This window comes from Ursus maritimus, unplaced genomic scaffold (genome assembly GCF_017311325.1).
Source record: "Ursus maritimus isolate PB19 unplaced genomic scaffold, ASM1731132v1 scaffold_23, whole genome shotgun sequence".
NCBI lineage: Eukaryota > Metazoa > Chordata > Mammalia > Carnivora > Ursidae > Ursus > Ursus maritimus.
This window is the reverse complement of record NW_024424786.1, coordinates 32,774,568-32,790,320: the sequence shown is the minus strand read 5'-3', so window position 1 is coordinate 32,790,320 and position 15,753 is coordinate 32,774,568. Positions and strand designations below refer to the sequence as shown.

The window sequence follows — 15,753 nt, the reverse complement described above, 5'->3', positions numbered from 1 at the left end:
GTAAGTATTTTTTGGGATTGAAAAGTAACACACTGTAAATGTTACAAGACAGAACTCCTGTTTCTTCCTCAGTCTGGGGCTTTCATGGGAGAGACCTGAGAGGGATGTCGTGAAGGACAGTATGAAAAACTTTTGATTCTTCCTCTGAGCAGAAAAGAAAATGCAAGTTGATGGGTTAACCGATGCCCAGCTGTCTTTTTGAGAATATATGGAAGTGGTACAGAGCATTCAATATACACACGTATTCTAGGATTTGCTGATTCTAAACATTTGAAATACTTTGCCTTCAGTTTTACAAAAACGCAAATTCCTCATCAGGATTCCTGCTTGCTTTCAAGACCATCATTGGAATTTCATCTCCAATAGCTCAAATCCCCAGCCTGTATTCGGAGGAAATTTTCTGTATGACCAGTGCTGTTGGTAAAAGGGAAGAGGGAAAAGTCAGTTGAGGGAATTTACTCTCATCAAACAATACAGTGATACCGAGGACCCTCCCATGGAAAAACTGAAGTCACAGCTGGGAAATAAAGAACTTCAGGCAACCAGTGGACAAGTGGTTGAAACAGTAGCAACACAGAAAGGGGGAGAAACCCTGAGGCATCTCAAATCACCTGACCAGTGTGATCCTTGAGTAAATGGCTTCATCCCTTTAGGCCTCCCCTTTCTCATTTCAAAAATAGGATATCATTACAAAATTCAGACTTTTAATGATCTGTACATGAGGTCACATGAAATAGTCAGTGACGTGTGGTTCAAAACTATCGTTTGTCTTTTACAGTCTTTCCTCTCTGAGTGATTCGTTTAGGACCACAGATTGTCATGTGCACACACACAATCAAGGGGAAAATAAAGGAAATAAAACAGAATTACTCATAACATGGTTTTAGGAAGTATGATCATAATAAACTCCAATTCAACAATCTCTTACTGAAACTCTGTTATTATCATAATCAATTGGTTATATTAGCCTGTTTTTTAACACTAATAACTAGTCTAATTTTTTTTCTCTACAAAAAGTTTCACAAATGCTTACCTTCTGGTATTATTGAATACTAATTACGTATATATTTTGGATTATGCTGTTTATGAAGGAATAGAAACTGTCATATTTAAATAAAAGTTTCTACCACACATTCAAATTTTCTCTTACTATAACAGAATGTAGGGTGCTATATCCATACCATGGTTGACTCAGATAAAACGAGTCTATTTTAGAAAGGCAGATGTTTTGAAATATAAGAAATCCATTATTCTTATACTTATTCAAGCATAAACTGATCTGTTTCTTAACAGGAATATGGAGGACGGCTTGTATTCAAGAGTTGGGGAAACCAAGAAATTCACTGCTAACTTGAAGATGATTTATCTAACTCTATTGTTTTGCCCCCCAAAAGAGAGAATTTTGTTAATAGCTAATGTGCCATTCACACTAAAGTATGCTGAAACATTTTTATAGTTATGAAATTGTCATATGCTGCAAGAGAAGTTCTATGTTTTAGAATGAAATCACGTAGAATAGATATAAAGAACACACACTTAGTCCAGCACATGTGTGGTGGAACCCTTCCCAAACCAAGGTGACAAGGGTAACTCACTAACCATAAGATCTGAGTGGCCGTCTGGTTAGTTTCGGGGCTGCATCAGGAAGGATTCCCTCCTCAGATACTCATTCTGCCAGTTTGTCTCTAGTAGCAAAACCTGGAATCAGATGCAGAGAGTTACAAACCCAGAATCAAACACATCCAGATGAATTCTCTGCAAATATTTTGACAATTTCAACATGTCTTAAACTTTCTACAGTTTACAAGACAAGTGGCCTTCCAATAATCTCTAATACTCAGTGATGCAAGAAGGGGGTCTTCATCCCTCAGGAAAGCAGCCTGGACATTTTGAAAGCTGATTTAGGTTCTTAATAAAAGCTCAGAAGAAAAATAAGCAAAATGGGTGTTTATATCCCTGCAAAAGGTAACACGAGTATTTAGGTCCTAAGGAATCATCTTTTTATTTTATGCCTGTGCTTGAAGACAATTTGGTTTAGAGGAACAGAATAAAAATTAAGTGGAAATGCAAGAATTGATAGGTCTTTGAAAGCTCTACATAATTATATTCCCAAATGCATTTCTAGACAGGGCTTGGCCCAGGTGTTGCAAAGACATTGTCACATTAATGTGCTTGGTGCTCTTGGGTATAAGCTTTCCACATTTGCCTATATGGAAAAAAAAATGACCCTTTTTCCCTGAAGGCCCTAAAAGGCTATAGCTGACTGCCCTGTGCTCTTCCAGCTTTCTGTAGAACAGGAGGGAAATTGTAGCCTACAATTGCATCAGTTTAGTGCAGGAAAAGCTGAGATGAAGGAGGAGAAGGAGCACCAAAGATGTCCACTTACAGTCATTTTTTTGGGAAATTACCAAGATCTTTGGTGTGCAGGGTAGGTAGGTAAATAAAATCAAGGATTTGTAATATTATAATTGGTATGATGTTAACATTGATGGATGAGCTGATGGAAAACGGGAGAGAAAAAAGAAAGAAAGGAATAAACAACTCTTCTCCATAAATTGGGAGGGAGGAAAAGCAAAAATGATATGGAAAACTCAGAAGAAGAAGCAAAGCACAGCCAAGCCTTTAATGTGTCTCCCATCCTGTTCTGTCTCTGCTCACTGACTAGTCACAGGTCGTTTAGACTCAGTCTTATCTGCCTGCACTGAAGCCAGGCAGTCTCTCTCTACCATACGCCAATCCATGCATGTAACGTTTTCTCATGCAAGAAGTGTCAGGAAATCAAATTTTATAATATTTATTCTGTTTCAGATCAATCTCCTTAGCCAAAGATTAACAAAAATTTGCTGAGATATTGTTGAGTGGATTAAGTTCATCATATTACTTAATGGTCATAATACTGCATATTTTGACACACATACTAGTTTTACTATGTAGATAAAAACACAGGAGCTTATAGAAGTTGAATAACTGGCTCAAACACCCAGTAAGCAATTGAAGCAGGAAAGTGTATTATTCTAGCTCTGCGCTTCCTTCGGGGCTTTCAGTGTTTAACAACCCTAAGGAAACGAAGGATTCTAGCCCTTCACCTTAAAGGCTGTTATAACCCAGGGATTTAGAGCTTGTCTACATGACCATTATGCCCAGTGTTGAGCAAGCTGTGCCCAAGAGCTGGCCTGTACCAATCTACAGCAGGAGACAGAGGGTCATGTCTTTCCCTTCTCCCTGTGCACACACTTGGACAACCCTTAGAGAAGGACACAAGGTGCATTCACATCCTCAACTGTTTAATTCATCCCTCTTTATATATTAGATCTGCTGCATAGTTTTATTTCTGGTGGAGTGTAAATCATCATTTTTATGGACACTTTATTTAGATATATTTATTCATTTTAGAGGGAAGAAGGGAGAGAGAGAGAGAGAGAGAAGGAGCATGGAAGAGGGGCAGAAGGAGAGGGAAAGAAATTCTCAGACTACATGCTGAGTGCTGACTCCTGAAATGGGGGCTCTATCTCAGGACCCTGCAGTCACCACCTGAGCCCAAGCCAGGAGTCTGGTGCTGAACCAACCTTGCCACCCAGGCGCCCCTATTTGGGATACCTTCGTTCCACGTGTTTAGAAAATTTTTCTTGTAATCCAAGATCATGAAGATCTCCTATATGTTATGCTTTTTTTTCTTTAACTTTTACATTTCCCATATAGCTCTAAGATCCATTTTAAGCAAATACGTACCGGTGTGAGGTATAGATAAGAGGTTTTTTGACTTTGTTTATTTTGTGCAGTAAAGATGCCCAATATTTCCACTATCATTTTTTGCAAAAACTATTCTTGCACCACTGAATTGTCTGCAGACCTTTGCTGAGATTAGTTGACCGTGTATGTGCAGGTCTACTACTGCTCTCTCTAGGCTGCTTTGTTGGTCTTCTGGGATAGCTTCACGAAAATACCACATCATTTTGAACACGACAGTTTCGTAACATTGCTGGAAATCAGATAGTGTAAGTTCTCCAAATTCGTTCTTTTTCAAAAATTTGGGACCTAATTTAGGGCCTTCATATTTCTATATAAGTTTTAAATCAGTTTGGGAAAGTTTTGAATATGTTCCTGTAATTTTGTTTGAGAAGGCTTGAATCTGGAGATATCTTTGGGGAAAACTCACCTCTTCATAATGTTGAGACATCTGTCCATGCACACAGTATTTTTTCTATTTATTAAGTTGTTTATATTCCCTTAACAAATATTTTACTCTCAGAGTAGATGTGTTCCTTATACCTAGCTACATTTATTCTTAATTATTTTATAATTGTAAGACGTTACAAATGGGATTTTTAAAATCCAATTTCTATTTGTTAGTTACCACTACAAACTATGCAATTGAATTATATATATTGATGTTATATCTTGAAATTATGCTAAACTCACATTACAAAGTAGGAGAACTAAAATTGTGTGTACTCACAGTGAAATGATTGCCTATGTAAAAGTTCTGTGTGTGTGTGTGTGTGTGTGTGTGTGTGTATGTGTGTGCACTAATGTAATAGTGTTATATACTCTTGCCTCCAAAGAAGTAACAAAGCCATTATAATTATTATGGTCGTATAAAAAAGAGATTACTAGTTCAATGTTGTTAAGTATAACAATATAGGGCATGGGTAAGAAGTTGGAGGGAAATCACGAACTAGTAGAATCTAAAGTAATCTTGGCTTGCCCTTAATTAGCATCTTGGTCTTGGCAGGATCTTTAACTTCTCCATGTTTCTATTACATAATATATAAAATAAGTATAAAAACAATAGTGGGAATTATCTTACAGGTTTGTGGTGAGAATTAAATCAGCACATGTGTGCAGAACACTCAGAGCCACTAAATATTCAATTTTAGTAAATATTCTTATTGTTATTATTACCATCAACCTAAGTCTCTGACACTGTTTCCCCATCTCAAAATGGATGGGAGAATACCAACCACACAGCATGTTGTCAGTGTTCAATGGGGTCCTGTGTACAGAGCACTTGCTAGTATGCCATGAATACAGCAAACAGTTATTAATATATATATATGTATATAGCAATTATAACATTAATTCATTTAGACAATAAGCATTATGATTAATTTTATGGTCACTTTGTATACTTTCTTTACATACCCACCACCAATGCTCTGTTACTCCTTTGTCAAGTATTATAAAGAAACTCCTAACTGGGCTTTCTTCCTCTGGCTTTTATTACCTTCCTGAAGCTCACCCCACTTGATGCAAAACACAGGTAGAATTTTATTAGTATTATATCACTTATTCCCCCTTCTTCATATTCCTCTTCATTTTTCCATCTATATTCTCAATTTCTGCCATTGTTCCCCCGTTCCTAAGGATAGAGAGAAAATTCCTTAACCTTGCATTCATAGCCTTTACATCATCAACTAGCTCCTTTTTCTTACTTAGGGGCCACTATGTGTACGATCTGCTACTTCATGTTAGGCTTAGTCCCCTCAGATGATGAGGGTGCACAGATGATCTCCTGCCTGTGTGTTTATGAAGTTCCTTATGTCTATACTCAACAGAAACTTCACGCAGGAGATAATTTAAGTAATTGTCAAAACTTATTTTCTATCTCAAAAACTTCATGAGAATCCACAAATCAGTAGAATCTGGGTATTTATTTTTTACTACATGAAGAAGCTTAATAAATTCAAGCTCACATTAACCAAAATGGATTTTTTTCAGGTAATGCAATTAATCATAAAACGAAATAATGGAAAATAGGAACAATGTAACAGAGTTTGTTCTACTGGGGCTCACAGAGAATCCAAAGATGCAGAAAATCATATTTGTTGTGTTTTTGGTCACCTACATCGTCACTGTGGTAGGAAATGTCCTCACCGTGGTCACTATCACAGCCAGCCCATTATGGGGGTCCCCCATGTACTTTTTCCTTGCCAATCTCTCCTTCATTGATGCCTGCTATTCTTCTGTTAATAATCCTAAACTGATCATAGATTCACTCTGTGAAAAGAAGACCACCACATTCAATGCATGTATGATCCAAATTTTCGGGGAACATTTCATTGGAGGTGCTGATGTCATCCTGCTTACTGTGATGGCCTATGACCGCTATGTGGCCATCTGCAAGCCATTGCACTACATGACCATCATGAATCGGCAGGTGTGTGGCCTGCTAATGGGAGTGGTGTGGGTGGGAGGCTTTCTTCATGCAACCATACAGATGCTCTTTATCATCCCTTTACCCTTCTGTGGACCTAACGTCATAGATCACTTTATGTGTGATCTGAACCCTTTGCTCAATCTTGCCTGCACTGACACCCACACTCTAGGGCTCTTCGTTGCTGCCAACAGTGGTTTCCTCTGTGTGTTAAACTTCCTCCTCTTGATGGTCTCCTATGTGGTCATTCTGCGTTCCCTAAGGAACCACAGCTTGGAGGCAAGATGCAAAGCCCTCTCCACCTGTGTCTCCCACATCACAGTTGTCGTCCTATTCTTTGTGCCCTGTATATTTGTGTATATGAGACCCGCAGCTAATTTATCTATTGATAAAGCAGTTGCTGTGTTCTATACTATGATAACGCCCATGTTAAACCCCTTAATCTATACCTTGAGAAATGACCAGATGAAAAATGCCATAAAGAAATTGTGTAGTAGAAAGGTTATTTCAAGTGAGAAATAAATATGCCTGAAGCTCAACATTGATGCAATGGAAGCAAAGGTCAAAAGGACATTTTGGATGATCTCAGAAAGGAATACTTACCAAATAAAGAAAATTGTAAACTGTCATGAATGACAGATTCTGCACTGAGAGGAGCAGAAAAGTGTGGAAGAAAGAAAAGACCTAGCCACAGACTGTGCTACATACTATATATATATATATATATATTCAGAAAATATTTTATATATATATATATTCAGAAAATATTTTATATATTCAGAATATATATTTATATATTCTGAACATTCAGGAAAAAATCATGACTGAAATAAATGTACATCTATTATTTGAGAGGGATTTCTATCTATTAAAAAGTCACACTCCATAGAGTAATTGAGTACTCATTAAAAATAGTTTCTACAAGGCAGCATAATGTCTGAGGCACAATAAATATTGAATGAGTGAATAATGTTATAAATGAAGATATAGTCAAGAAAATGTAGAGTCAAGCAATAGTACTTCTTGGTAACATTTCATTACGAAAAGCTGTTATGAAAATAAAAGTGGTTCCATTTACACACAAAACAACTTCAGGATAAACGTATTCCATTTATTTATATTTGATAATATATCCTTCATGTATTAATCAATAGAAAATTCTTGAGCCAAACAAATGTTTCAGAAACATTGATGGTTGCTGGGCTTTCAGTGGTGAATAGAGAAGACCAGGGTCTTGCCTTCAAGGAGCTTCGGATCCACCGAGAGACACGGAGAGGAGCAGAAATGATAAGACCATGTTATAAATGGGAAGTTAGTGGCGGCACAGGGTGCTGAGAAAGCATGTTTGAGGGACACACAATAAGAACCAGGGGGGTCAGGGAGAATGCCTAGATGAAACATATCAAAAAGGGGCACAAAAATTGGAAGGGTGTAATCAGAGTGAAAAGGCATGTGTTGGGCTGAGAGGATTCCTAGGAGAGGACACATAACAGGCAGAAAGGGGAATGAACCATGAGAGACTCTGGACTCTGGGAAACAAACTGAGGGCTTCAGAGGGGAGGGGGGTGGGGGATCGGGAAAGGGCTGAAAAAGAAAAATCTAATCATTTCAATATGTTGTGGCTATAGGCTCATACTTTTATTCAATAATTAATTATTGAGCACCTACTATGTGTCAGGTTATAACCTGGACACTGAGGTCATAAAAGTCTGATTAGTAAGATATGAAACTAGAAAGTTAGTGACAGGCAAGATCAAGAAGGATGTCATAATTGTGTTAGAGCTGAATGCCACGTACCACGGGGAACACATTGAAAGGGTCTTCCATATTTTTTCATGGCCTGTAGCTCATTTCTCTTGACACTGATTTATACTCCGTTGTCTGATGTTGCAACTTATCTATCCTAACCTATTGAAGGATTTCTTGGCTGCTTCCAACTGTACAGACAATTATGAATAAAGCTGCTCTTAAACATGTGTGTGCAGGTTTTTTTGTGGACATAAGTTTCCAACTCCTTTGGGTAAATGCTAAGGAGTGAAATTGCTAAATTGTCTTAGTTTTGTAAAAACTGGCAAATTGTCTCCCCAAATGACTACACCACTTTGCTTTTCCAACAGCAATAAATGAAAATTCCTGTTCCTCATCCTCACTAGCATTTGTTGGTGACAGTGTCCCATATTTTGGCCGTCCTAATGGGTGTATTGTTATAAAACCTCCTTTGAGTCATTTGCTTATCCAAAATGTGCAGATTAATTAATTCAAGAAGGCTCATGGACTTGAACCCAATTGGTCCAAACCTCACAATTAAAATATGACAGGTTCAGAATCTATGCCATGTTTGACCTGACATGAACATAGAGTCCCATCCATCATTGTGAATGCTAAGATAAGAAAAAAGTGTGCTTTGGTCAAATTACAATGACTTTTACGTACAACAAAGTTCTTCCATAAAGTTAGATTTTGTTCCAAGGGAGTGGGCCATTTCCCACAGTTTCTGAGGAGTGAGCAATGGCATTAGAATTATCCATTATAATGCTGATTCTTTCATTCTTCAGGTCAAAAGACTCACATTTTACAAATAAACACTTTACAGTTAGAGAAAAATGTGAATGCCAGATTTCTGGGTGGGAAGGAGTGACATAGCAGACACGTGCTCCCACATGATAAGGTAGCAAAGATGGAAAACAGAGAATCATCTCTGAAGAGACTGGACAGCTACTAAGGGAAGAAGAAGTGGAAGGAATGAGATTAAGAATGGGGGGTAAACTCAGCCGAGGTCAGCAGCAACAACTTCATTTACCATGAGAATTGTCATTTCTGGGTACAGGATGGAACTGAGGATCCAAGTTTTACACACACTGACAGCTACTGCTGGGACATAAAGGAATCCGCAGAGCTTTGGTCAGAGATCTAGGGAATCTCGAGGACACATCCGTTTTTTCCTTGATTCATTTGTGAAGCCACATAGCAGAATCGGGAGAGAAACAGACTTTTTAAAACAATATTTTTAAAAGACAATATCATCTTCTTCGTTTACCAGACTGTTTGAGAGGTTTATCACATCATATTATTGGTAATTTATTCCTTTTTAGCAAGAATAGTATTACACAGTACGGTCATGTAGACGAGCTCTAAATCCCTGGGTTATAATGACCTTTAAGGTGAAGGGCTAGAATCCTTCAATTCCTCAGGGTTAGTAAGCATTTAAGGTTCCAAAGAAAGCACTACACTAGAATAAAGCATTTTCTCGCTTCAATTGCTTACTAGGTATTTGAGCTAGTTATTCAACCTCTAGAACCTTCTGTGTTTTTATCTACATAGTAAAGCTAATAATAATATGTGGGTCAAATTATGCGGTATTATGACCATTAAGTAATATGATGAACTTAATCCACTCAACAATATCTCAGCAAATTTTTGTTAATCTTTGACTAAGCAGATTGATGTGAAACAGAATAAATATTATAAAATTTGATTTCTTGACACTTCTTGCATGAGAAAACATTACATGCATGGATTGGCACATGGTAGAGAGAGACTGCCTGGCTTTAGTCCATGCTGATGAGACTGAGTCTAAACGACCTGTGACTAGTCAGTGAGCAGAACAGAACCCGATGGGAAACATATTAAAGTCTTGGCGGTATTTTGCTTCCTTCTTCTGAGTTTTCCATATCATTTTTGCTTTTCCTCCCTCCCAATTTATGGAGAAGAGTTGTTTATTCCTTTCTTTCTTTTTTCTCTCTGTTTTCCATCAGCTCATCCATCAATGTTAACATCATACCAATTATAATATCACAAATCCTTGATTTTATTTACCTACCTACCCTGCACACCAAAGGTCATGATAATTTCAAGCAACAACAACAACAACAACAAAAATGTAAGTGGCCGTCTTTGGTGCTGCTTCTGCTACTTCATTTCTGATTTCCTAAATGTTATCTGATGCTATTAGAGGCTACAATTTCCCTCCTATTCTTCAGAAAGCTGGAGGAGCACAGGGCAGTCAGCTATAGCCTTTCGGGGCCTTCAGGGAAATAGGGTCATTTTTTTTTCTAGATAGGCTAATGTGGAAAGCTTATACCCAAGTGCACCAAGCACATTAATGTGACGATGACTTTGCAGCACTTGGGCCAAGCCCTGTCTAGAAATGCCTTTGGGAATATAATTGCGTAAAGATTTCAAAGACCTATTAATTCTCGCATTGCCACTTAAGTTTGTATTCTCCTCCTCTGAACCAAATTGTCTTTAGGTGCAGGCATAAAATAAAGGGATGTTTCCTAGGACCTAAATACTCATGTTAGCCTTTGCAGGAATATAAAATCCCATTTCGCGTATTTTTCTTCAGAGCTATCATTCAGCAGCTAAACCAGCTTTGGCAATTTCCAGCCTACATTCCTGAGGGAAGCAGATCCACTACTTGCATCACTGGGTCTCAATGAATATTGGAAGGCCACTTCTCCTGTAAACTGTAGAGGGTTTAAGGCTTGTTGAAATTGTCAAAATACTTGCAGAGAATTCATCTGGATGTGTTTGAATTCCAGGTTTCTAATTCTCTGCATTTGATTCCAGGTTTTGCTACCAGAGACAAACTGGCAGAGTGAGTATCTGAGGAGGGAATCCTTCCTGATGCGGCCCCGAAACTAACCAGGCGGCCACTCAGATCTTATGGTTAGTGAATTACCCTTGTCACCTTGGTTTGGGTAGGGTCCCACCACCCATGTGCTGGGTTAAGTGTGTGTTCTTTATATTTATTCTGTGTCGTTTCATTCTAAAGCATATAACTTCTCTTGTAGTATATGACAATTTAATTACTATAAAAATGTTTTAGCATACTTTAGTTTTAATGGCACCTTATTTATAAGGCAAATTCCCATTTTGTAAGAGCCACATAGTAGAGAGAGATAAACCGTCTTCAGGTTGGCAATGAATTTCATTGTTTCCCCCATCTTAAATACAGGCATTCCTCCATATTCCTGTTAAGAAACAGACCAGTGTATGCTTGAATATGTACAATAACAAAGACTTTCTTATATTTCAAAAACATCTGCCATCCTAAAATAGACTACTTTACTCTGATACAGCTGAGGTAAGTGTATAACATCCCACATTCTGTTACACTGAGTTTTTACTTTCTGATACACTAAGAGTTTGTTACACTAAATGTTTGAAATTGTGGTAGAAATTATTATTTACATCTAAGAGCTTCTATTCCTTTATGAACAGCATCATCCAAAAGTTTCAAATAATTTTATTCAATAATAACAAAAGATAAGTAGTCATTTGAGTACCTTTTGTAGAGAAGAAATTATTAGACTAGTGATCACTGTTAAGAAACAAGCTAAGATAACCAATTGATAATGACATTAATAGAGTTTCAGTAACAGTTTGTTGATGATGGAGTTTCTGTGATCATACTTGCTAAATCCATGTTATGAATGTTCTTTTTTATTTCCTTTATTTTCCCATTGATTGTGTGTGTGCCCATGACAATCTGTGGTCCTAAATGAATCACTCAGAGAGGAAAGACTATAATAGAAAAATGACAGTTTTGAACCAAATCTGTCACTGGTTATCTCACGTTACCTCATGTATTCCTCATTGTAAGTCTGAATTTTGTCATGATATTTTAGCTGTGAAAGGAGAAAGAGGGGCCTAAAGAGACAAAGCCATTTGCTCAAGGGTCACACTGGTCAGGTGATTTGAGATGCCTCAGGTTTCTCCCCCTTTCTGTGTTGCTACTGTTTTAACCACTTGTCCACTGGTTGCCTGAAGTTCTTTATTTCCCAGTTGTGACTTCAGTTTTTCCATGAGAGGGGTCCTCGGTATCGCTGTATTTTTTGATGAGAGTAAATCTCCTCAACTGACTTTTCCCTCTTCCCTTTTACCAACAGCACTGATCATAGAGAAAGTTTCCTCCGAATACAGGCTGGGGTTTTGGGCTATTGGAGATGAAATTCCAATGATCTAGAAAATAAGCAGGAATCCTGACGAAGAATTTGCATTTTTGTAAAACTGAAAGCAAATTATTTCAAATGCTTTGTAGTCAATGAATTCTAGATTACATGTGTATATTAAATATTCTGTGCCTCTTTATTTACATAAATACTCAAAAAGACAGACGGGGTATCTGTTAACCCATCGTCTTGAATATTATTTTCTGCTCAGAGGAGGAATCAAAACAGATTTTTCATACTGTCCTTCACGACATCCCTCTCAGGTCTCTCCCATGAAAGACAGCCCCAGACTTAGGAAGAAACAGGATTTCTGTCTTGTAACATTTACAGTGTATTGCTTTTCAATCCTGAGAAATTACTTAGATTTCTTGATATGCATCTTCTGTTTAGAATCAGATTTGAATTGGCCCAGTGATTTCTACATTTCTATTGCTCACACTCTGCTTAGATAAAAGTTGCCTATAAATCAATTTATTTTAGTAATTATGTATATCTGAAAAATTAACATTGTTTCTGTCTCATAAACAAAGATTAGTATCAGTTGCAGTAAGTAGAAGAGAGGTCAATGATCCTCACACTCCTACGGCTTTTCAGGACCCCTTAGTAACTGTTCACTGCTGAGCACTCTGTGACATCATTATATTATTTTGCTATGTAAGGAGGATTGGGAGCCTTGTTAGTGATCCAGATAGCAAAATAGGAACAAATTGAAAGTTTCTACGTTTATGAGGAGGGGACGTATTGCATGGAGCACTGGGTGTTATACGTAAACAATGAATCATAGAACACTATATCAAAAACTAATGATGTACTGTATGGTGACTAACATATCATAATAAATAAAAATAAACAAATACATAAATAAAATAGAATTGATGTCTTATGGTACAGACCATTCAAAAAATGCCATAGCTGTCAACTATGTGCCATCTAAAATCTTTTTGAGGAATATCATTAACATGGATGTTAAGTTTGTGGGTATCTATAGATGATGGTTGCTAAATGATATTGTAACAAAAGCATTTTGTATTTTAAATAAACATCTGGGGGCCCAGATATGTCTGTCACTTGAGATTCAGACTAAGGTAGGAAGTGTGCTAGTTTTTGCAAACCCACTAGAGTCAGATATTTCTTCATTAGTGGGTAAAATAGCTCTGGGAAGTGCTTTCTCTTTATCCTACACTCATTTTGCACTGAATAAATGACGTCTTAAGGTATACATTAGATACAAGATGTGAATTGCTGAATCTTTCATTTATTCATTATTGCCACAAATATCATTGAGTTCTAACTCACCAGGAAGAGCGTCTTTGAGTTACTTTCAGTATCATCCCCTTTTACTGGCATTTGATCTTTAGATTGTATTAAAATATGAATTTTTCTGTCAAAGCCATAATTAAAAAATATGTGGGCAATTCAATTTTCTTATCCTTTATCAATTGCTATCACAAACATCAATGACAGCATATATTTTTTAAATTGTATTTAACTCATGAAAAGTAAATACAACAAATGAATGGGTTACCTGAATATTTTTCTAGATTTCAGTCATTAATTGATATTCTCTCTTTTGCTGTATTGTTTTCAACTACGCTTTGCTTTTTAATGTAACAATTCCATTGGTTTCACATGACCCATTGACAATGTTTGATCAGGTAGGAAAGTATTGTATGCTCTACATTAATTATGCTTCAGTAGTTTAAACAAATGTGCATTTCTTCAGGATTCATTCCCAGAAAATCAAGGGAAGTTTCTCAGATACTTTAGAAGGAAAATTGATTTTATGTGTAAGTTATAAGAATTGGGAATTATGGAAAAGAATGTTTCCTTGTTTTAGACTAAATAATAAAATTAGCAGTCCTTTATCTAAAAGTATAATTAGTAGTAATAAAATATATTTTCAAAAGAGTATTTAGATATTTAAATAATTACTAATAACACTGAGTAAAATATGTAATTATTCTCATTACTGTCATTATAAAAATATTTCATGATAATTTTATATAAAATAACATAAACAATATCAGCTTAATTCAATAAAGCAAGACTACTTATTCTTAACACTATTTATGAAAATCTGCATTTTAATAAATTTTATATATATTGTTCATACAGTTAATATTCACCTACAATTATATTTTCTTTGTTTCAGAAATGTGATTCCTTATGGAAGCATACACCAAAGCCCAATATATGAAAAGCCAGAGAAACATCTCAGAATTCATACTTCTAGGACTTTCTTATGACCAGAACATACAAATATTTTGCTTTGTGCTCTTCTCATTCAGTTATGTTGCCCTTTTGGCAGGAAACCTTCTGATCCTTGTCTCCATTCGACGCAGCCCTCTTTATCACCAACCCATGTATTACTTCCTCATCCAGTTATCCGCTATGGACATCTGCTACACCTCTACGGTTACGCCCAAGTTAATTGCTGACCTCCTAGTGGAAAGAAAAACCATCTCCTATACTAACTGCATGTTACAGGTATTTACAATGCACTTCTTTGGAGGAGTTGAGGTCTTCATTATTACCGCCATGGCCTTTGATCGCTACGCTGCCATCTGCAAACCTCTCCACTATGTGATTATCATGAACAGGACAAGGTGTCATCTCCTAGTCTTAGCGGCTGGGGCTGGTGGGGCCGTCCATGCCTTACCTCTATTCTCTACGGCAATTAGTTTGCCCTTCTGTGGTCCTAATGAAATTGATCACTACTTTTGTGATATTTTTCCTTTGCTAAAGGTGGCCTGTACGGATACCTACATCACTGGTGTCCTTGTGGTTGCCTTTTCAGGTATGTTTTCCTTAGTGACCTTTATTGTCTTATTTGTTTCTTATGGGATAATACTGTTCACTTTGAGAAATCTCTCAGCTGAGGGAAGACGCAAAGCCCTCTCCACCTGTTGGTCTCATATCACTGTGGTCATCTTATTTTTTGGACCTGTAATCTTCATCTACCTTAGACCACCTACTACTTTTCCTGAGGACAAAATATTTGCTCTATTTTACACCATTGTTGCTCCTATGTTCAATCCTCTAATCTATACTCTGAGAAATTCAGAGATGAAAAAAGCCATGAGAAAGGTTTGGTGCCCATCATTATTTCCAAAGGAAGCACACAGTTAATTTGAAGAAGTTTATTGGCTAAGCAACTCTGAGAAAGAAAGGAGGGAGATGTGAATGAAAAAGGCAGAGACTATCTCATGGGATTTGTGGACCATCACTGTCCTGAGGGGAGTGAATGGAAGCAATAGGACTACAGGTTTAAAGTAACAATGAACAAGTACTGATTCTTGCAATCCAAAATTAATTGCAAACTAAGTTAATTTTATGGAGTATTAAGATGGTATAGGTAGGGGAAATGTCATGAAAAACAATTGAGCCAAAGCAAGTAAACCAAGGATATATTATTAGTGAATTATAAAGGGAAATATTTTAACGATAATTTTGTTAATATATTGCACTTAGAGGCCAGACCGCACAGTGACAAACATTCTTTGGTAGTTCAGAAGTTGTAATTCTAAAAAACAAACAAACAAACAAACAAACAAACAAAAAAGCAATAATCTAAATTTGAAAGAATTGATTTAAATTTCTGATAGAACATTCATATATATATATATATATATATATATATATATC

General features: G+C 36.7%; 2 protein-coding genes across 2 annotated transcripts; both read left to right on the top strand.

The window, feature by feature from the left end:
* Positions 1-5,687: 5,687 nt before the first annotated feature.
* Positions 5,688-6,676, top strand: LOC103666035 (olfactory receptor 4C46-like). Its single transcript, XM_008694067.2, has one exon. The coding sequence runs from the start codon at positions 5,747-5,749 to the stop codon at positions 6,674-6,676; it is 930 nt and encodes a 309-aa protein (XP_008692289.1). The 5' UTR covers positions 5,688-5,746.
* A 7,625-nt stretch (positions 6,677-14,301) lies between these two features.
* On the top strand, positions 14,302-15,237 carry LOC103666194 (olfactory receptor 4P4-like). Its single transcript, XM_008694215.1, has one exon. It carries the CDS (start codon positions 14,302-14,304, stop codon positions 15,235-15,237), a length of 936 nt encoding a protein of 311 aa, XP_008692437.1.
* Positions 15,238-15,753: the final 516 nt, after the last annotated feature.

What these genes read in the sequence shown, in the direction of transcription:
- LOC103666194 (XM_008694215.1), top strand. Translation starts at nt 14,302, where the DNA reads ATGAAAAGCCAGAGAAACATCTCAGAATTCATACTTCTAGGACTTTCT.
- LOC103666035 (XM_008694067.2), top strand. Translation starts at nt 5,747, where the DNA reads ATGGAAAATAGGAACAATGTAACAGAGTTTGTTCTACTGGGGCTCACA.